Here is a 22944-nt window from a genome sequence, read left to right on the forward strand (position 1 = left end):
TCATTACAGTTATAAGAACATTTCCTTTTAATCACCCCCAAATATTTCTGAGGAGGTAGAAATAAATAAGACTGCCCGGGAGAAGACCAGACGCATCTTTACATGGAAAGGCACAGTGCAGCGTGCAGGGGCAGCAGACCCTGAGCTCAGTGGGGACCGTATGACCCTCAGCATGGCTCCTGGGTCTATTTTGGGGGCAGTGATGGGCCGCTCACAGGGCAGATCACCAAGGGTGGCTACTTAGAGGAGAGCAGGTCTCAAGACATGACAGCAAAAACCCAGCCAGGAGAAACACCAAGACAGAGTCCTGCTCACCCTCTGTGTGAGACAAATGGCCCCCCCACCCCTACCCCTTCCTTCTAAAGAGGAGTCAACATTCCCTGAGGGCCACACTGGGCTGCAAGCTCACGTGGTCTCAAAAAGGACAGCCAACATGAAGATCAAGGGCTGAAATGGGAGTCGAGGTGAGTGGGGTGGGGAGCCATTCTGTGATCTTGAGCGTGTCTCTGAAGCTCACTGCGCTGCTATTTCCTCCTCTAGTAAATAGGAATGGAGTTTATAATCCCTCTCTACCTGGTGACTCTGAACACAGCATGGTAGTAATGATAATGGTGAACAGTCAATGAGCGCTTGCTGTGTCCCAGGCCCTTTCCTTAAACCCACTGTGTGAATGATCTCATTTTACAGACAAGGAACGAGTAGCACAGAGAGGTGAAGCAACTTGTCCCACGTCACACAGCCAGAAGGGCACAGAGCTGGGATTTGAACCTGGGAAAGCCCAGCTTCTGAACTGAGCCCCTACCCCCTTTCCCATCTCCTCACTGGCCTCCTGAGAGGCCCAAGTCTTTGGGATCCAATTACAAATGAACAGTTCAGCAAGATGAGTCCTGGGATTCCCTTTGGACCCTGCTGACCCATGACCTCCCATGAGCCATCCTGGGATTTGGCTTCTAAATTAAATCCTTAATGCCCCAAATCCACTAACAAGCACTTATTAGGTATCTCTCAAGTTATTTATATTATGTACGGGGCAGGAAAGAGAAAGGTAAGAAATGAAACTGGCCTGTCAGGGATTCTGGCCTACTTGATGTGAACACAATGCAGCCAGGATGCAGCTGAATTAGATACAAAGCAGGAAAAAAGATGATTGGTGCTCCGAGAGAGAGAAAAATGCAAAAAAACGATAAAGGCAAAAGGAGAAGAAGACTATAGATAGAAGCTATGGAGCTCAAGCAGGACTTGAAAGGCAGGTAGGTTTGGGATACGCAGAAGGGAGGAGACCACTCCAGGTGGTCAGAACAGCTTGGGCAAGTGCAAGGATCCAAGCTGGTCCAAGTAGAGTGAATCCTGGGACTTTTGCTAGAGCTACTAGGAAAAAGGGGCTTTCTTTCCCTGAGAGTTGCCATGCTGGTGAAAGAGAGCTGTCAGGGGAGAACCCTGGCTGAGAACAAAAGTCACCCACACAGAGGAAAGCTGAGCTAGGAGACGAGTAGGATGAGATAACATTTGAGCTGCAGGATACAGCCATGCCTGAAGCCAAATAACCTGGAACTTTCAGGTCATGTGAGCCAATAAAAATCCTTTTTGATTTAAGCTGGCACCAGGTGAGTTTCTCTCATACAAACACAAGAGTCCTGCCCATTACAGTAGAGAGTGCCCCAAATTCTACCTCACTGTGACATAATCCCTGAAAAGTCTATTCGAGATTCACACATCATCAGTTCTTCTCTTTCACTTGAGTCCACAAGGCGTCTCCCTGCATCCCGGCACTGAGCACAGAAAATATTCACTGAATGAATGACATTCCCCCCACAGTCAATGCTTACCTGTCCGTCAAGGTCATATTCACTGCCTCGAACCCATTCCCTGGTCTTTGAGGTGTGGGATAGTGTCTCAGTTTTCTGCCATCACCCTACCTCTGGCCATCACAATCACAGTTAAGCGATTAACTCCAGGAAATGTTCCATGCACCCACAGCTCTGCAAAGTGTGCATCTCTGAAGGGGAGGTGCCTAGATCAGGCCCCCTCTTCTGTGGGAAGCTGCCACGTTGTCCCTGAATCCAATCACTCCCTTAGCTGCAGTAAACTCAGGAGCATGATCCATCCACCCATCCAAAGAGCACTTGTTGAGCAATTACTACACACCAGACACCTTTTGCTCAAAGCGTCTGAATGAGTCTGGTTATAGAAATGAGCATGGGGGCAAAAACCCTGGGGAGTTTCTCTTCCGTGAAACAAAGAGGCTCCGCCCACACAAGCAGATAAGACCCTGAAGATAAGAGTAGTGTCCCCCACTAGACGGGAAACTTACAAACTTATCTGCTGCCAATAATAATAAAATGTTTTCCTCCTCGTAAAAATACCCCCTTCCTTGCAGACCTCAAGACATCGAATTTGAACCTTCTCGATATCTCTGTTAAACTGGCAAGGAATGTTCCCTTGCAAAAAGATGAAATAAGAATCATAGTAATAACAACAACCTTCTTAAAAAACCGTTTACCATGCCAGATGCCAGGCTAAATGTTTTAACTACATTTAAACTACATTTAACTACATTTTAACTACATATTCCTTTGAACCCTTGCTACAACCCTAAGAAGTGGGGAATTGGAGGCTCAGAGAGGTTAAGTAACTGGCCTGAAGTCACGGAGCAACTGAAGGAACCAGAATTTCTACCCAGATCTGGAAGATTCCAAAACATCTCCGGCCCTCAGCTTTTTCCTTTGTAAAGTAGAAATAAGTAGGACTTACTTCAAAAGGTGTGTACATACACTAGATGAGATAATGCCCATAAAGTGTTTTAGGACACAGCCTTACTCACGTGAAGGGCTTTGCCCAGCCAAATGGAGTATTTCATCATCAGTGTGCCCCTGACATGGTTTAAGGCAGGTGGGCTCAGGGCACCATGCGGTGTCAGGCTGGGGGAAAGCAGCCCTCTGTACTCGGCTCTCCCCTCTGCTGTCTGCCGCCAATGCTCAGATGTCAGTTGCCTTTTGACAAGTGCACAAAACAGTTTAGGGTGCCCACAGCCACCACAAGCCCAAGCTTGCTGGATCCACCCCGGCAGGGAGAACTGCCAGGTGGCTCTCTTGCCGGTTGGCTCTCACCCCTGGCTGCTGCCCAGAGTGACTTAACCGAGTCTGTACCCGCCTTGCCAAATCGTTGGAGGAGAGACAGCATAGCATTTGACCCAGCCCACCCATGCAGAATACCCACCCCACAACCCATGCCATGATGCCCTGGGCACTCCCAGTCAGATGCCTGGCACACAGCAGCTGCCTGTTGGCACAGAGTGGGCAAAGCTGCAGAAAGAGTGGGTTACAAGTTGTGTTTTAAAAAAAAGAAGATGGTATTGTGTGCTGACGGGATATTTTAATCTGGGTTCAGGCATTCCAGAAATAACAATGATAGCTCATGCTCTACAGCACTTAATCTAACCTTTTATGTAAAGTAAGAAATTTAACCCTCACAACATCTCATGCAGTAGGTACTATTGTTAGCCCAATTTTACAAGTAAGAAAACAGGCACAGACAGGATGACTTGCCCATGATCACAATGCAAGTAGGACACAATGAACCCGGCTGTCAGCCCATGTAAAACTGCTGTGTTCAAGAAAGGCCCCAAGGTAACAACTGAGAGACAGCCCTGAGGCTGTCGGGCACAATTCCCATTTACAGATGATAAGACTGAGGCTCAGAGAAGCTGACCAACACACTCAAGGCCACACATAGCATTTGAAGCCAGGCTCCCGAATTACATTTCGCACTACTTCCTGATTATACTGAATTTTGCACAGTACCTGGTTTCTACTCTGTAAAATCCAGCTCTCTCATACCAGCCACCCTGTCCTGCATAGGGTGATACCACAAGACAAATCCCAGTGACAAGGAGGTGAGCTGGAGGGAGACAGGGATTAAAAAGTGGTTCCTCTGGTCCCGTAGAGAAGCTCTCTGGCCACCAGGTTCCCTCAGGGGGTGGGTTTTCTGCCCTAGAGAAGCAATTATAGAAGGTTGAGCCCTGTGGGTGGCAGGGCTCAGGGCTGCTGTGGCCCCTGCGGAAGCTCTGATCACCTCCAGGGCTAGGGCCGGAGCCCCCACTACCCAGCTCGGGGCAACCAAGCCCAGGGCACCAGCCTCCCCCCAGGCAAGACCAACAACTGTCAACCAGGGGCTCTCATTGCCAGGGGTAGGCACGCCCTGAAAAAGCACATTCTGTTTCATAAAATAACTTTATATTTAGAAAGCAGCACCCAGAAACAAAGCATCCATTGCTCACATGGCCCAAGCTGCAGGGGCAAAGCTCAACAACACCACAGTGGGAGCAGAGTGGGTTCAAAACGGCGCCATCCTCAGAGGCACCTGGAGGTTTCCTGAGTCTCTGACTGGAGTCGGGGCCAGGTGGGAGTCTGGCAGCCTGTCAACAGTGCTGGCCCACTGTATTCTCGAACCCAGGAAGGTGTGTGACAGGCTGAGTTACCCAAAGACAGCTCTGCCAGGGACTCCAAACGGGAGAGGATGGGAGAGTGCCACACACGCTCTCACATGCAACACATGCACCCTCGACATGTTACATTCTCTCACATGCGTGCACGCACACACAGCATGGCTTACGCTCTCACATGCAATGGGTGCTCACATGCAACATGCCTTCATGTTCAACATGCACACAACACGCTCTCACACAACATACCCACGAGACACTCTCCGCTACACATGAGCATGTGTTCAAATGCATGCTCACACACTCACACACTCCTATTACACACACGGTCATACTCACATGTGCACACACACGGCTGTATGGATGCACACAGACCCACAAAGACCCACAGTCACGCACCCATGTGCCCCTCCAAGATGCTCACACACATCCACGCACAGATAGAAAAAGACACGCAGGGCCACAGAGAAACATGCCCAGACCCAGACCCCGCCACACCCATGACCACCTCCCAAAGGCACAAGGACAACACAGAAAGACACACACACAGACAAAGAGTCACACCCAGTATCGCACGTGGACAGCCCCTGCAAAGCCGTAATGCACGCAGAAAAAGACACACGGAGACCCAAACCCGCCACACACACCTGGCTGGACACATATAAGGGCACAGGGACACATACACAGTCACAGCCTCCTGCTCTCACGCCCACAGGTTCTCCCCACCGATGGCACGTCCTGGCGCTTACCCTGGGCAGGGGCGTCCAGACACAGGCGGCAGTGCCGTCTTTCCAGCCCCAGCCCGGCAGCCTGAGCCCACTCCAAGGGCCTGTCACACAGCACCACCGGCAAGTAAAGAGCGAATGTGCAAAAATAAAGCCGAAAGGCTGCGATAAAGCAGTCCCCTTCCCACAGGACTCCGCGCTGACGCAGGTTCTGCTCTCTGCAATAAACATTTTCATTCTAATTTTAAAAGACATTAGCATTACCTCTTTGGCTCTCCATCCAGCCAGACGGTACCTCGCCTGCTGGGCCACCCGCCGGCCGTACTGGGCAGCAAGGGGACGGACGCAGGGTCCCAGGCCTTACGCCCTACGCCTACAGGTCACCCGGCACGAGGGGTGCTGACCCAGGGGCCTGCTGGCCACCTGGCTTTTATTTTACATCATCCCTGCAGAATCCCACTGATGCTACACCCAATAAAGCAAAGAGATATACCCCCAAACTTCCTCTGGAGAACTCTGTCTCGCTCCAGCCGGGATCCCTGCGGATCCAGTCGTGCCATCCAACATGAGCACCACACACTAGGAAGGCAGCTTTCAAATGATGGCTATGCCCCCTGACAAATGGCAGGCTCGGTGTGAACTGGGGCACTGTCCTCCACCTCCCACCCCACAGCTCGCCCTGCCCGCAAACTCAAGCCTCACCTCGCACCTCCCAGCCGTGACTCAATCTGGATTTCCAGGCTTGGCAAGGACTTAAGGGAGAAGGGAAACCACAGACTAGTTTGTGAAAGACAATGAGCTATTTTTATGAGCTCAGAGGCCTAGACCCAAAATACAGCCTCCAGCCTCAGCTCTTGCCCCATCCTGCTCACCCTTAAGGTCCCAGGTACTCTGAACAGGTGATTTCTGCAAAGCCACCTCCGAGCCTTTGCCCAAGCTGTTCCCTCCTCCTAGAACACTTTCTTGTCTCTTTGCCAGAGCTGTACCTGGTGATCCTTCAGGTCTCAGCTTCCAAGTCACTCCATACCATATTGTTGGGGGTCCAGGGATCCCATGTTGTCCCATGTTGAAGGAGGCAACCCAGTTCCTGCCTTTACTGAGATATAATGTAGGTGGCCTCCTTCCAGAAGTTTCCTAGGCCTCCCAGACTGTGTTGAGCACCTCTCCTCAGCTCCCATGGGCTCCTGGGCTCCCCGCTTAAGGGACAGCTCTCCCCAAGCTGGTTCTACCCACCTGTCCCTGGGTCTGTCTCCAGTAGCTATGGGGACTAGGGACTCCCCAAGCGCAGGGGGCAGTCTGCCGTGTCCCTCCAGGTCTCCCTGCACCGGGCACAGCATTAGCCCAATAGGTGGCTGCTGAGTGAGTAAATGAACAAAGAGCTCGTGCTGGCTGAAGCACCATGGCTCACAGCCTTCCTCCTCCACAACCAAAGACAGAGACCAGGAAAGGGAGACCTAAGTAAGTCCTTGCTAGAGAGACGATGTGACACTGGCTCTGGCTGGCTCGCAGCTCTTATCTGCTCTGCCCTGGGGCTGGAGGGGGCTGTACCCAAATGTTTCCACATTGCTATGTTAGCAATCAAGGCTCCACAGGCCCCCGAGCATAAAAATGTGGGATGAAAAAGAGAAATGTCAGCAGATGGCTCACAGCAGCCTCAGAGCCCTCCCTCTGGGGCCTCTTGGATCTTCCTGCATCGGTCCTCTACTGGGTAGTCCCAATGCCACGGCCCGGCTCAGGCCCCCTCCCCACGACACAGGCCTGGATGACTGCAGTAGCTCCTCCTGGTCTCACTGACTCTGATCTTACCCCCTCACAATTCCTCCTCTCCAGGGTGGCCTGAGGGCTCCTTGCAAAAGGTAACTGGCTTCAGTCACTGCCACTCCAGGCTCAAACCTCTCCATGGCTTCCTGCAGCTCTTAGAATTAAACCCCTAAATCCTCACCCTGAGCCTCCAGGAAAAGTCCAATCTCTACGTGGTGGCCCAGGAGGTCCTGCCTGATCTAACATCCACCACCAGCTCCAAGCTGACCTTGATCTCCAACTGAATGAGTCACCAGTCCCCAGTGTCTGTGCCAGTGCCCATGCTGTTCCCTGTGTCTGATGCTGTTCCCTGGTGTAAAAGAATGGCAACCCTAATTCCCTGCCCGGGAAACACATCTTTCCAGACTTGCGGCAAAGAGTTTCTTTGAGGCTCCTTCCCAGCTCCTGACTCTAAGCCCCTGCACAGCAAGTACCCAGTGCCGAAGAAACCTCCATCTTGTGCTGTCATGGGTGGTCTTCTCTCCCTGGTGACCCTCCTGAGAGCAGGAGTCCCATTTTATTTGTCTAGAGGCTACCCAGATCTGGCCCAGAGTAGACACATTAATATGTATTAGTGATTACTGCTGTGATGAATATATTTTTCAAGCTCCCTCTGTGGCCTGGTGCCTTGCTCTAAGCTCTTGTATTAGTTTGTTTCTAATAAATCAAGCCAAAAGGAAAGATCCAGATGCCTCAGCTTCCTCTGCAACTCCCCATGCTCCAGTCTGAAGGTGGAACGCTTGAGGGTTAGCATGCGAGCAGAGGAAGGAAGGCCCTCCTACCAGAAATGACACAGGAAGTGGGGGAGATGACAGGGCTCACCACCCCAAGAGAGGCACCTGAGTATCTGAGTACATGATCCATCCAGAACAATGTGGGTCTTCATTCCAAGGCTACCTTGTGGGTCTCAGGGGACTCCCACAGGTCTGAGGCTCCCACATCACCTTCCTTGGGCTCCTGTCAGCAGTCGGGACAGGGTTAGCATGAGGTAGGCTATGTGTTCTTTTAAAGACAGGTGGGACTCTGAGGAAGGGACAGGAAAGACCCTCAGCACAGGGTCCCTAGGGGTGCTGGGCTCTGCCACATGGGTTGGCAAGACCCTACTTTTAGGGCTTAACGCTTTATCTTGCGGCCAACATCTACCCTCGTCTGGCTGGGTCTCTTGGACAATTCCAGCTCCACTCATACACCTGCCCAATGGCTGAGCTGCCCCTGCTTTCTGAAGGGAAAGAGGAGGCTGGAGACACAACTAAACTGGGAAGAGGGACAGGTGAGAGGAAGGCTGTGTGGCCTCAGGCAACTGACTTTATCTCTCTGAGCCTCAGTTTCCTCATCTCAAAAATGTAAGTAATAAAAGCTCCTGAGATCCCACACAGGGAGTACCCAACACGGGGTCTGGCCTCCCACTCTGCTCCATGCATAAGGGTCATTATGGTGATATTTTGGGCAAACCCAACTGGCTTCTGAAGAGCAGGAAGAAAGGCCAGAGGGGAAGAGAGCAGCCCAGGGAGGACAAAGAGCCTTGGCCCAGGCAGCTGGGGAACTTGAGACCATGGTCCCACCTCCCCATACCCAGAGAGGTTCCACTTTGGACCTTCTGGGCAGCTGCAGGAATGTAAACCAGGCTCTGGCTCTGGTGATGATAAAGCTCTGAGTGTCAGGCAGCTCTTGGCTCTCCACACTGTGAGGCGAGGCTCAGTGGCACGGATAATTCAGGGGCTGTCACTCATCCATGAGACACTCTTATCAGGTGTGGTCGAGCCCCTCAAACTGTCTCCTGCCCCTGATTCACTGCTAGCTCTATTTGGCTTTGGGGGTTGTGAAACTTCCCGGCCCCTGCACCCTTGCTGGAGGAAAGGGAGGGGTGGGAGCTCAGGTCCGGCACCCTGGGGGCAGCTCACGGCTCCAGCACAGAACAGACCCACCAGAGCCGCCACGATTTGTGTGTGGGGGTTCCCTCCAGCCCAGTTTCAGTGTCAAGCGCTTTAGACCAGCATTTCCTGACTCTGCACAGGTCTGGAGTAGTGTGTCCCCTATTATGGCTTCAAGATCTTGAAAGGGGGCAATAGTGTTCAAAGCAGACAAAACAGAGGTTGTGAGTTCCCTGGGGTCATGGAGAGCAATAATAATAATAGTAATATCAATCAAACATTAATAGTAGTAACAGCTCTAACTTACTGAACACCAGCTTTATGCTGGACCTTATGCTGGGTCCTCCACTAGCATTCTCTCATTTACTCCTCAGTACAGCCCTTCAGGAAGGTAGCATTCCACTTATTTTACGAACGAGGAAACATTTAACATGGTGAAGGCACTTCCTCCATTATCCTATTTTCCAGACTAGGAAACAAAGACCCAGAGAAGGCAAGCCACTTGCCTGAAGACAGCAGTTAACAGACCAGAATTTAATCCCAAGGTTACCTGACCTTCATGCTCTTAGCCACAGCTGTCTCCTTCCGAACAAAATCCATGCCAGTCATTCAACAAACAGTTGCTGAGCCTTTAAGAGACTCCAGAGAGTGGCTGGGGAGACTACAGGGAACATGATGAGTCCCCGCACCCTTGCAGGTGACCAGCTAACGGGGGAAAGACAGACACAGAAGTTTCCCTCACTCCCAAGGGCGGCAAGCATCAGGTAAGGAACTGAGGGGAGACTTTATAACAAAGAGAGTCTACCTTCTCTCAGAGATCAAGAGAGCCCTCCTGGTTAAACATGATGCTTTCCAGGCTGCAAAAACTTCTGGTTCTGAGGGGCAAGACAGACATTCGCTGGACAATCACATAAATTCTTTCTATCGCTTAAAATGGTGGGTGCCACCAAAGGGTCAGGCACTATAACCAGGGCCCAGCAGGAAGACACATATCCCTGTTCCCTGTCCCCACAGACCCTCCAAGCAGGAGGCAACAGCAAAAGTTACTTTCCTGGTGGAAAAGCCAGGCTCCTGGTATGACCCTCACCTCCTCCTGCCAGCTCAGGCCCCCCCTCTCCTGACCTCCCAGCCACAAGGAGGAGGCTGGGGCAGCTCACGTGGGCCCCAGACAGAGCCTCTGCTTCGCCTCTTTCACGTGTCTCTTGGAATTATTGATTCTGCCACTGGAACAGCCAGGATAATTTTGCTCAGCTTCAAATACCTGGTTCTCATGAATTCCTTGGCCAGAAGGTTATAAAGTTTCCCCTAAAACATGGGGGAAAGATTAAGCCTGCTTATGGTTAATAATACACTGTACCATGTCCATCAAGCTGCCTGTCTGCTATTGAAAGTTTGCTATTAGCTACTTATTTAAACAGCCTTGCAAGTCTTCCAAGGAAAGTGCAGTCATGCATTTTCCCCTCCTTGCTGGTGCAAATGACTACAGACAAACATCAATTCGCTCTGCAGATCACAGTCACAGTAAATAAATTTTTCAGGAAGCTCGAGATCCGCACAAAGGCTCCGCCAAGCTCCCATTTCACACAACATCAATGTTTGGCCTCCGAGAAATAAAAGTTCTAAGGTGTCCGTCACTAGGGCAAAATTATCAACTGTCAAGTCACTTTTAAGAGAGAGAATAAGGAGCATTTTAAGGAGACATTTCCTCCTGCAGGAAAAAAAAAAACAAAAACATAGATGGACAGGCATTACACCCACAAACTAACCATTGGCACTTTCCCCCTAAAAGCCCAGGTGTCCATCCCCCAAACCTCTGGCCCTTGACCCACTGCCTCTGGGCAAGCAGAAGCAGCCAAGCTCAGAGCAGCCACTTCTGGCTGAGTTCAGTGACTTCAGTGACTCAGGTTTTGGGTTATTTTTACTTTGTCAAAGTGGGGTTTTTTCCCCCCACTACTTTTAGAAGTGGCAGACAAGGCTTGTCTATTATAAAATATTTGTTGCAAACACACACACACACACACACACACACACACACTCTCTCTCTCTCTCTCTCTCTCTCTCTCTCTCTCTCACTTGCTCACCACCCCACAAACAGTTCCTGTCTGTGTGAAAATCTCAAGTGGCTGTGGTGTGTGGGACAGGAGACAGGGAAGCTGAGACACCCTCCTGAGCAAACCAGGGTTATGTAACGCTCTGGGCCTTGTACTCAGCACAATTCTGCTGGAGTCAGGAACCCGGAGGAGATGCCATTTTACAGATGGGGAAACCGAGGCATGGAGGAGCCTAAGGAAGGGAGATGGAACCAGAGAAGTGGACTTGGACATACCTGCATTCAAATCTCAGCTCCACCACCTACAGCTGCGTGGCCTTGGGCAGGCTTAAACCTCCAGGAGCCTCAGTTTCCTTATCTGTAAAATGGGGACGGCAGCAGTCTCCAATGCACAGGATCACTGTGAAGATTAGCTTCTAAATACACATTCATTAGTTTTACGATAAAGGGCTCAGACCCTCCTATCCAATCGCTGGCAGGAACCCAGGCTGGATTTGAGAGGAGAGAGCACTGTTCTTGGAGCACCACATCCAGCCCTGATTCTAAGCTTGTAACTTCAAGTCATGGCTGTCCTCTCAGTCCCAGATTCTCTGTCCAAACAATAAGATCCTGGACTCACGAGTCTCTAGCATTAAAATCCTTATGTGATGTCTTCACAACCACCTCGAAGGGAAGGTGCTGTTATTATCCCCAATTTACAGAGAGGAAAACTGAGGCTCAGGGAAAACCAAGTTTTCAAAAACCAAGGAAACTCGAACAACCGCAGACCTTAGCTCAGCCTCTGCTCCTCCTCCCAAAAGCAGTAAAGACCCCAAGTCTCAGTTTTTTCCGGCAGCATTTAAGACTAACACTTGGAGCCCTTTTTCCTGCCCACGGTTGAGGGAGTCATCCCCACACCCCCTTCCCACTTCCCCAAAGAACTCCTAACAAAGCTCACAGTGAGAAGGACACGTGCTTGCAGCATTTTCTGAAAACGTCTGTACTGAGCTGAAGAGCGTTCCCCACGCCCACACACAAATTCATGTCTCGACTACAGCCAGAACCTCCGATTATGACCTGATTGGGAAAAAGGGTCTTTGCAGATGTAATTAGAAAGATGAGGTCATACTGGATTAGGGTGAACCCCAAATCCAATGACTATTGTCCTTATAAGAAGAGGAGAGGACACACAGAGAAAGGACAGCCATGTGACAATGGAGGCTGAGATCGGAGTGACACAACTGCAAGCCAAGGAGCACCAAGGACTGCCGGCCACCACCAAAAGCTGAAAGGGATGAGGAAGGATCCTCCCTTAGAGCCTTCAGAGGGAGCGTGGCCCTGCTGACACCCTGATTTCAAACTTCTGGCCTCCAGAACCGTGAGACAACAAATCTCTGTTGTTTTAAGCCACCCAGCTGGTGGTAATTTGTCATGGTAGCCCTAGGAAACTAATATAATGCTATTCTATGAAAAGTGCATAAAACCATGGGTGACAATTGTCTGGGCTTTGGGAAAGTTCCAGGCTGGCTGGGGTAAAAAATCAAAATGGGCCCTGTCAGTTGGGCTACCAAGATGAGGTGGCCCAATCCTGTATCCCTCAATGGCCCCATGGAGTTTCTCCCTGTACTAGAGGGGCTGCACAGGGAGTATAGGCCATCCGGTTACACTTGACCTTGGCCAGCAATGACCCCAGCTGTGTCTCCTCCAGACCTTCCTGGAAAGGGCATGGCTGAGTCAGGAAATTTACCTTGGCAGCTTTCGTGCTGTAAATATCACTTCCCTCCCTGAACAGTAACACGAGGCCAACCTCCCAGAATTATTTATTGCCAGCTGCCTCTTACCGAGGCCATTCTCTGTTCCAGCACTGTACCCAGTCGCCCTGCCCCTGGCTGGAGTGGACTCACTGACTCTTTTGGCAACCTTCCCAGGTGAGTCTAAAAGAGTGACCCCTTACACTGGTGTGCAAATTGAGGCTGCAAGTGGCTCCAATTAGCCAGGACATGGCACAGCCAGACATAGACCCCAGTTTGTTGGAGTCCATCACCCGTGCCCCTAACCCAGAAGACAAAGAAGGCGGTAACATACAGAGAGGCCTTGGCACACAGTAGGAGCTCCATAAATGCTGATGCTTGTTTTGGAACCTTCAGTTTGGTGATGGCACTGTTTCTCAGCACCTCCCCTGAGATAAGCGAGAGAAGGGAAGAGAGCCCCAAACTAGTCTTTACTAGTTTGGGAAAGGGAAAAGGAAAAGGAAAAGGAAAGAAAACCAGTAGTCGGTATCTGTGTTAAGCAGATTAGACTGTGGCACCTCTGAAACACCACTGGACTAAATAAGAGAGTTCTATCTTGAACACCAGGGGCCTTGTCCCCCTGGGAATACTCACGAGCTCTGGGTGGGGGTGGGGGTTCGGGGGTTTTGCTGTTCCCTGTAAGGCGCTGGCTCAGGGATCTTTTCATTTGACACTCACTGAAGCCAAGGATGCCAAGAGATGGGGAAGGGGGAAATCACCCCTATGTTACAGAGGAGACCGTGGAACAGAGAGGTAAAGGGGCCTCCCCCAAGTGGCCCAGCCCAGAACCCAAGTCAGAAATCCAGCTCACCCAAAATGCCCCCTTATCTGGCCCCTTGCCAAGCTCTGTCACTTTCCCATCAGACATTCACCAATGTGAATCTATCCACTTCTATCCAAGTCCACTCCCACGACTCTGCTCCAGTCCCCAGTGATCGCTCACCAAGATGCTGCAGTACCCTCCACTTGGAGGCTCGCCTCTGCCCCCCTCCACTCCACACAGCTGCCAGAACCACTTTTCTCAAATATAAGTCTATCTGCACCACTCCTCTGCTCAAAATCCTCCATGGCTCCCCATCATCCTCAAGATGCAGTCCAAATTCCTTACCCACCTATGAGTCCCCCTGGGATCCTTCTAGCCTACTCTGGGCTGTCTTAACAGAAAAAGATACTGAGGGCCAGAGTGACTGGGTTCTGCTTTATGCCTGTTTAATGTTAAAGTATTACCATCCTGGTTACAGTTCCCCAAAAGCACCTGCACACTCTAACCTCTGAGACTTTGTACCTGTTGTTCCCTCTCCCTGAAATGTCCTTCCATCCTCTGCTTCCCACTCACCTGGCAAAAGCCCAGTCATCTTTCAGCTCTCAGCTTAGGTGCTGCCTCCTGCAGAAAGCCTCCCGGGCCCCCTGGATGTCCTCTAATATAGCATGTGCCATGCTGCTCAGGAAACCAACAGCTAAGCAGAACTCAGGTCCAGGAGATCACATGCCCCAGGGAGCCATGTCAGGGCATATAATTCAGGAAGGGGGCTTTGCTCCTTTCGGCATACTCTGCTCAGAGCTCTGAACCTCAAGGCAGATAGATCAGAGTTCCCAATTAGACCTCAGATACTGCCAGTGGTTTTTGTTTCCTACAGTGTGTTATGTTTTCTTATTTAGTCCTCATTATTATCCCCATTTCTCAGATGAGGAAAGTGAGGCTTGAAAAAGAGAAATCACTTGCCCCAGCTCACAGTCTGGTGATGTGCAAGGCAAGGACTCCACTTCAGCATTGCCGGACCTTGCTGCAGAATCTGTGCCCTTGACCACCACATCACGGGGCAGAAGACACCCTTGAAAACAGCAGCTGTGCAAGACAAATCAAAGGAACTATAATCACCACCACAGGATGCTAGAGGTGGGAAGGACTACACCTCCACCTGGAACAATGCCAGTTCCTTTTCCATCCTGTGCCTCAGTCTTCCCACTTGTAAAGCTGGTATAATAACACCAATACTGCAACATCCTCGCATAAGGCAAAGGAGTGGGGTGGGGAGGGGGTCATGACTCCTGAGGTCAGCAGGTCACTTAGGAGCAGCCAGGTGGGAAGCCTAGGTTTACTCTCAGCCACCTCTCCCCTACAGAGCTGTCAGTCACTTAAGAGGTCATCCACAGGGCCCAACTAAGTGGTCAGACATCATGTGACTGTGCATGAGGGAAGTGAGCTTCCTGGCTCTGCCCAGCATTCAACCCGCACAAACTCAGAGATGCATGTCTAGAGGAAAGAACTCAGGGTTTGGGGCCAGACACTCTCAGGTTTGTGTCCCACCTCTACCACCTGCCAGCTGTGAGTCTTCAAACAAGTCCCTTAACCTCTCTGAGCCCGTTTTCCTTCCCTGTAAAATGGTGACGTCACATCCATCTACTTCACGAAGCTGCTGTGAAAACTTGAGTTACTGTACCAGAGTAGGGGTTCAGCCCACTGTATCTCTCATAATTAATCAAGTGCTTTCAGTCCCTCATTTTTTTACACTGAACTTCTTATTGTGAGATAACTGTAGATTCAATGCAATTATAACAAAGAATACAGAGAGATCTCCCATACTTTTCAGCTACTTTTCCCCTTGGTAATAACTTACAAAGTTGTAGTAAAATATCACAACCAAGATACTGACACTGACATAGTCAACATACAGAACATTCCCATCACCATAAGGGTCCTCACACTGTCCTTTTATAACCACACCTACTTCCCTTCCTGTTCCCATTCCTAATCTGTTCTCCATCTCTGTCTTCTCAAGAATGCTATATAAATGGAATCATCTAGTATGTCATCTTTTTTGAGACTGGCTTTTTTTACTCAGCATAATTCCTCCAAGATTCATCCAAGTTGTTAGTGTATTGATATAGTTCATTCCTTTTTACTGCTGAGTAGTGTTCCATGGTACGGATACACCATAGTTTGTTCAACCACTGACCAGCTAAAGAACATCTGGGTTGCTTCTACTTTGGGGGTCTTATGAATAACGCTTCTGTGAACATTCACATGCAAGTTTTTGTGTGAACTTCAGTTAACATTTCTCTGGGATATGGTCTTTCATTCTTAAACCCCTACATTCATATAATTTCATTCATTCAACCAAGATTTACTGAGCACCTACTATGTGCAGGAGCTGTTCTCGGTGCTGAGGACAGAGCAGCAAACGAGGCTGACAAAGGCCCCTGCCCTCTCAGGTAATACAAAACTGAATAATTGTGCAGACAGCTTACAGCAAAGTCCACTGTACAACAATACACACAGAAATGGATACAGTTCTCTGATTCATGATAAAATCAGCAGATGCTCCCATGAGCTAGGCCAAGTGCTAAGCACTTGAGTGCATTTTCTCAAGGAAAAAACATTATCTTCTGGTGAAACCTGCACTGCCTCAAGATGAAGCGACAAATCAAGGGGCCAGAACACTCTGTGGCAACTCTTCATTCAGGGTGTTTTCTTTAGGAAGCTCCTTGTCATACTGGAACGAACCTATGATGTTCCCATTTCATAGGCCTTAGGAAGCACCAACACCATCACCTGACAGCCTGAATAACAGTAAGCAACATTTTCTGAGAATTTACTGCACATGCATCATCACTTTTAATCCTCATAAACCATAAACTACTCCCGGAGATAACAGCACTACTAGCCCATTTTACAGAAGAGGAAACTGAGGTTAAGCAACTTACCAAAGGGAATACAGCTGAGAAGGGCAGAGCCAGGAGATGGACCCTCAAGGACAGAGGAAGGTGATTTGATGACCTAAAAAAGGAGTGCTCTTCCTCTCTTGGTTCCGCACCCACTTCTGTGATGTTAACTGTTTTCCTCTCCCAGGAACCACACACCTCATTAAAGGCCCTGGGCAGTGACAATTTCCAATACAAATTGGACAGTTCCTCATTAACTATGAAAGACCTAAATGCCGATCACCTCAATCAATATGTTCTAAGCTCTCAACATTATAAAAAGAAATAATCGGGTCAGCTGAACCTCTTCCCTGTGATCAAAATGTTTCTGTCCTCAGTGGACCTTTGGCCACTCGATTCCAAACACCAGTGCGTTCAGCATTTTCTCCATCATGAAATAAACTTCATCTCAAGTCCTGAACTCCTGACATCCACTGCTCTTGTGACAATAAAAATGCCAGCAAAGATATAATAGGAATATTTAACCTCCAATGTCACCAGTGTCTTCAGCAGCTGCAGAGAGCTTGTTCTTACTCACCAACAGGGGATTGGCAGCTAGGGGACGATAACTGTGCCCATTCTCAGAGAGGCCCCAACATGGCGCTGTGTTGCTTCTGGATTAAGTAGAAGGAACCCAGGAATTATGCTGCTGGAATAAGGCTGGACACAAGGTCGGAACCTCCGGCTTCTCTGCCAGCTGCTTCTGTTCCTTGATTTCTGATCTAATGCAGTTAGGATATCTCCCAAACCAATGCTTGGCACAGAAAGGCTTTCTATCCACATTCACTCATTTGACAAAAAGGCACTGAGCATCTGTTTTGTGCAGGTCCTTGCTGGAAGGTGGGAAGATGGCAGGAAGCAAGAAGACTTCTCAGACCTTACAGTTCAATGGGGCAGACAGACCCCAACACAATAAAAAACCCAATACACAATTACAAATTGAGATAAATGCTGGGAAGACAACCCAAGGGTGCTGACAGAAGAATAAAGGAGGAAAACGTGTTTTAGCAAAAATGGTCAGAGAAGGCCTCTCTGTGGGGAGACAGGAGCTGAAGGAACCAGCCAGGGGAAGAGCATCCTGGGCAGAAGGAATGGCATGTGCACAGGTCCTGGGGCACAAACAAGCTTAGAGGAGTTCGGAAACTAGAAGCATTTAGGGAAGTCTCTAGTTTTATCTCCTTTCATGCTGCCCTTCTCACTCACTCAGTCCCATCCATACTGTCTTCCGTGATGTTCCTCAAGCCTTCCTAAACACATTTCCCCTTCAGGGAATGCCCAGAACCCCCTCCCACGGCTTTCTGCACGACCCGCTCCAGATGTGTGCTGGTAAATGCATAACAACCAGATCTCTGGGAAGAAAGCTCGAATTTGTGGCATTTGCCAATTTCTGTGGTGTAAAACACTCCCACCCTGGCTGATTTCAAGCTACCAACCAGATATCACTAAACAAGGATCTGGGAAGAGATGGGTGCAACTGGCTTCTCGTGAGCCTGTGCAAACCAACTCCAGCACACCACTGGCTTGCTCCCTCATTTCATTCAGGCCTTTAAATGTCACCTCTTGAGAGAAATCTGTCTTAATTCCCCCCATCAAAAACAGCACCCCCCACCATCCCCATCCTCTGCCCGGTTTTACTTTTCCTCCCCTCCTCTCACCTGCTTCTCTAACACCTGTCTCCCCTGACTAGCAGGGCAGCTCCATGAAGGCTGGGAATCACTAGTGTCTAGAACAATGCTTGGCACATAGCAGATGCTCAATAAACATTAAGAGATAGAAAGATGATAAGGCCTGTGTGTCTGCGCTGTGGTGGCATGAGGAAAAGATGGGGCTAGGTCTGACTGCCCATGGTCTGGCGACTCTGATGTGGACATTGACTTTCCCCTGGGAAGCTTCTGAGCCACTGGGCAATGAGACTGATTTGTGTTTTAAGATGCCCCCTTTGGATGCTGGGTGGGGAGAAGCACAGAGCAGGTGAAAGCTGCAGCTGGGAGCCCCCTGAAGATGCTTCAGTGGCAGAGAGTGGAAGAGACCAAGAGACATCTGTCAGCCGCATTCCAGAAGAATGCTCAGGACTTGGGGGCGGGTGGGGCGTGGGGGCCCTAGCTGGACCCTGAGGCCTCCCTAAATGCTTGGCACACAGCAGGAGCCTCTCCAAAACGGGGTCACCGGGGAGCTTGGGTGACGGCGGGCCCAGCAGGCCATCTGCCAACCCACCCACCACGTGGTTCCTCATTATACAGTGCAGTCACTGCTGCCAAGCCTTCGGAGCCACTCTTATACCGTTTTGCTTTTAAAATAGAAGTTTCCTGTGAAACTGCAAATAATTCATTGCCGAGAGTCCTTAAAACGTTCACAGGTATTTAAAATGCTATATAATCAAGTTCGCAAAAATATAAAGTGTAAGCGTTAAAATACTTTAATGTTCTAATTAAAACTGACCACTTATGCCCTGGCACTGACTCCTGTTTACTATTTCCGTAATAGCCGGTGGCCTGATCTGGAAAAAAAAAAAAAAGTTTTTTAATTGGCCTTAAAAAAAAAGGAAGAAAAAGTTAAGTTTGCTCTACCCAGTGATGCACTGAAGAAACTAAAACTCATACTCAAAATATCCACAGGTTGCCAAACTGCTAAGGTATGGGGGGGGGGTCTGGGCATCTGTGGGTCCACCCATCCTGCTCCCCTGGAAACAGGGAATTGGCAGGAATAGGAGAAAAGAGAGCAGAAAACCTTTAAGTCTCAGGGTTGTGAGAATGCCCACTCCCCCAGAAGCCTCCAACCACCCCACCCCACCCCACCCCACCCCACCCCACCAATTAGGTCCTCACTATTGAAGGCCAGGAGGGAAATTTTACATACTTGTAAGGTTTAAGGAGATGAGTCAAGGCTCCATCTGCTCCATAAACCCTGATCTCTATCGAGCACAGCCACGATGCCTTTGCTGTTCCCTTGAGCTTCCCCTTGCAAAGGTCTACTCAATCTTCCATTCTTGGCTCAAATGTCACCTCCTCAAAGAAGCCTTCCCTGATTATCCCTACCCCAGTATTCAAGGAAATTGCCCTGTTGTCTGGTCTGCTCTTGCTGTTCTTCTGTGCCAAGGGGTGGCCTGTCACCCTGCCCCTACAAAAGTCACCTTGAATAAGCATGTTCTCTGGACCAAACGTGGACCGCGCTGTCGAGAGCAGCCCTTGACTGGTTGCTGGACCTCTCCTCCCAAACTTGGCTCCCAACACACGAATTCCCTTTCTTGGCACTGAGAACCATCTGTAATCATATATTATCTGCCTATTTTCTTGTTCAGCACCCCCTCCTCCTCTATGCTATAATTTCCATGAGATCAGAGGTATTATAGGTGCCCAGGGTCCACCAGTGTGCACACAGTAGGTGCTCATTAAATGGCACAGAAAATGGTCTCTTAGCTCCCACTTGAACCTCAGTCTCTTTTTAAAAAAATGCCTCCTACTTGGCTCATTCATTAACTCATTCATTCATTCAACAACATCTCCCCGTTACCAAGGACCCACTTTGTATCAAGCCCTGGAGATACCACAAGATGCAATGACCCTGGGGTCCCCCAGCGCCCTTCACCCCAAAGGGTTCTGCTTCCTTTCCCATCTGTTCCCAGTCCCATGGACCTGTCAGGCCCTGGGCCTTGGACTCTGGCCCCTGAAAGTCCAGGCTCCAACATCTCTCTCCATTGGCTCCTTGACCTTCTCACCCCTGGCCTCCTGGTCCTTGTTCTCAAAGGCCTCTCGCACCTGCACCCTCCTTCCTCATTCCTGCCCTACTTCCGGGCTGCATCACTATTCACCTGCATGTTGGCTGCTCCCTGCTCCCACCCAGTCTGACACAATGGTTCTCAGCTAGGGGTGACTGTGTCCCCCAGGGGACATTTGGCAATATCTGGAGACATTATTGATTGTCACACTTAGGGTGGAGGCAGCTGGCAATTCAGTGGGTAGAGGCCAGGGATGCTGCTTAACATCCTACAATGCATAGGACATCCTCCCACAACCAAGTGGCCCAAAATGTCCATAGTGTGGAGGTTGAGAAACATTGTGATAAAAGGATCTTTTAAGCACAGCTCCAAATATCTCACTCTCAAGGTGCTCAAACACCTTCTATAGCTCCCTATGGCCTACCAAGCTATCCAGCAAGGTCCCTTCATGACATTCAGGATCCTGCATTCTCCCAACCTAATTCCCACATCTCTCTTTCACACACAAACCAAGCTGGCCTGCACAGTGCTTCCCAGGCTTGACCCTAGCCATCCAACCCTGGGGCCCTTGCCCATGTTGTACTCTCCTCCATCTGTCAGCCTGTCGAATCTTCCAGCTTTCAGGCATGTATTAAATGTTCCCAGGATCCTTGGATGATCAAACCTCTGTCTCTCCTCTGTGCCCATGCCCTGGGCTTCAATTTCCCCTGGGCCATCTGCTCCCCCTGTCCATTCCAGTCACTACTTTTTGTGGGTTCTCTAAGACTCTTTGGGAAACCTGGTCTCACTCATTTCTCCCCGCCTAAGTACCCAACACAGTACCTGGTATATAGGAGGTGCTCAAACACCTCTGCCCACTGAAGTTTCAAATCCAGAAATGTCCCAAATGCAACCAGTTCAGGTCATCAGCCTTTTATTTGGACTGATTCCAATCCCTTTAGTTTCGCCCTATAATGTACTGTGATTTCCACTTTCTCTCTTTTCCCTTCATCTCAGCTCGATGCAGAAGCCTGAAATGCTCTGTCCACAATGTGAGCAGAGACAAAGATGCTACCAAGCTACCTGCTGTCCCTGCACAGACACCCCCCAACCTGCCTGGGGGCAGTCCTGCTCTTTTTTTTTTTTTTTAATTTATTTTGGCTGTATCGGGTCTTAGTTGTGGCAGGCGGGATCTTTCTTTGCGGCGCTGGGCTTCTCTCTAGTTGTGGCACGCGGGCTTAGTTGCATGTGGGATCTTAGTTCCCCGAACAGGGATTGAACCCACGTCCCCTGCATCGGAAGGCGGATTCTTTACCACTGGACCACCAGGGAAGTCCCAGTCCTGCTCTTTTGCAGTTGATTTCAAATGACAAGATAAAACATTCTCAAAGCTGAAAACCTAAAAACCTCCTTAAGAAAGCCAAACACAAAAGTCGCCTATAATCTCCACCACCCAAAGAAAATGCAAAAGAGATGTAGGAACTCTTCCACTCAGAAGTGAGGGAGCTGGAATATGTATACACCACCTCCTGAGACTGAGTGCTGTTCCCAAAAGTTACCCAGAACTTCTGGCCTGCCCCACTCTCAGGAAAGTGGTCTTAAGGTTTTGGACATAAGCCCCCAGGGGACAGAGATACATCACCAGCAGGTGAAAGCTTGTCAGAGGACACTGAAAAGTCCCAGATGTTTTTGCATCTGCCTCAGGCTACACAGCGACCAACCTCCACCCCAACATGAATTCCCGCTGCATCTAGCCACCGTCCCTCATTTTCATTTGGGGATCTCTATCCCATCCCATACCACTCCCTTCCAGCTGCCGTGAACATCTGCTTTTTTGGCAAGCTAGCGTCAGAATCTCCTTCTTGTGGGTGGAGAAGCCCCTCCTTACATGAGTCTTGGTGGGAGGCTGAGTCGCTTTCTGTTGCTTGCAATTAAGAATCTTGGATGGGGTTCCTCCCAGACTCTAGGGATGAAGGTCGAGAACAAATGAACAAATCTCATTCACCTGTCCGGGGAGGCTCTGCTTGTCTGATTTACCAAAATTACACACTATGTGCTGCTCAGCTCCAGTTTTTATCCACATAACAATGTGCTGAGGATGCTTCCCTGGGACAAAAAATATCAATTGGTCTCTCTTCTTAAAAACACTTCCCATACTTTAAAAAAAAATGAAAACAAAATCAAATGAACTTTTCTTGGAACGATTTGAGACACGCCTTGAGAAAGCTGGAATCCAGCGGGTATTTGCAAACCTTGGCTAGACACTCTGGGTAGATGGTAGTCAAAGGCAAACCAGAGGATCGTGCCCCACAGCTGTAGTAGCTAATCAGGACTGGTGACAGGGTGGCTACAGCTGGTCCCTGGGTCCCTGACACTAACTCCATTTCTCAAAAATGCTGCCATAACCAGGGGGCCTTTATTATTCATTTTGTACTTATAACTAAAATAGCTCCTATTTTTTGAAGAATTTCTGTGTTGGGAGATGTACCAAGAACTCAACATCCACAGTACTGAATCTTCACAGCAACTCTATGATAGCTACTATCAACAGTATTTCCATTTTAAAGGTGAGGAAGGGCTTCACTGGTGGGGCAGTGATTAAGAATCTGCCTGCCAATGCAGGTGACATGGGTTCGAGCCATGGTCGGGGAAGATCCCACATGCCACAGAGCAACTAAGCCCATGCGCCACAACTACTGAGCCTGCGCTCTAGAGCCCGCGAGCAACAACTACTGAGCCCACATGCCACAACTACTGAGCCCACATGCCACAACTACTGAAGCCCATGTGCCTAGAGACCGCGCTCCGCAACAAGAAAAGCCACCGCGATGAGAAGCCCGTGCACCGCAACAAAGAGTAGCCCCTGCTCGCCACAAATAGAGAAGGCCCACG

At 49.7% G+C, this 22944-nt stretch overlaps 1 protein-coding gene across 15 annotated transcripts in view; it reads right to left on the reverse strand.

Moving 5' to 3' along the window:
• CUX2 (cut like homeobox 2) overlaps positions 1–22944 on the reverse strand; it is a 262248-nt gene that overhangs the window by 198769 nt on the left and 40535 nt on the right. For 2 of the 15 annotated variants that reach the window (XM_060283230.1, XM_060283224.1), the window contains exon 1: positions 5431–5650. The exons of 8 other annotated variants lie outside the window; for them this stretch is intronic. Coding sequence is in view for 1 of the 7 variants with exons in the window: in XM_060283218.1 (XP_060139201.1) it covers positions 2822–2860 (39 nt within the window). In the remaining 6 variants the exon portion in view is untranslated. Of the gene's footprint in view, positions 1–1826; positions 1984–2821; positions 2873–3800; positions 3915–5430; positions 5651–5868; positions 5995–22944 lie in introns of those variants that run through there. 5 more of the 15 variants (XM_060283227.1, XM_060283225.1, XM_060283229.1 and 2 more) reach the window with 5 other exon arrangements.

The sequence above is a fragment of the Globicephala melas genome, chromosome 13 (genome assembly GCF_963455315.2).
Source record: "Globicephala melas chromosome 13, mGloMel1.2, whole genome shotgun sequence".
NCBI classification, from domain to species: domain Eukaryota; kingdom Metazoa; phylum Chordata; class Mammalia; order Artiodactyla; family Delphinidae; genus Globicephala; species Globicephala melas.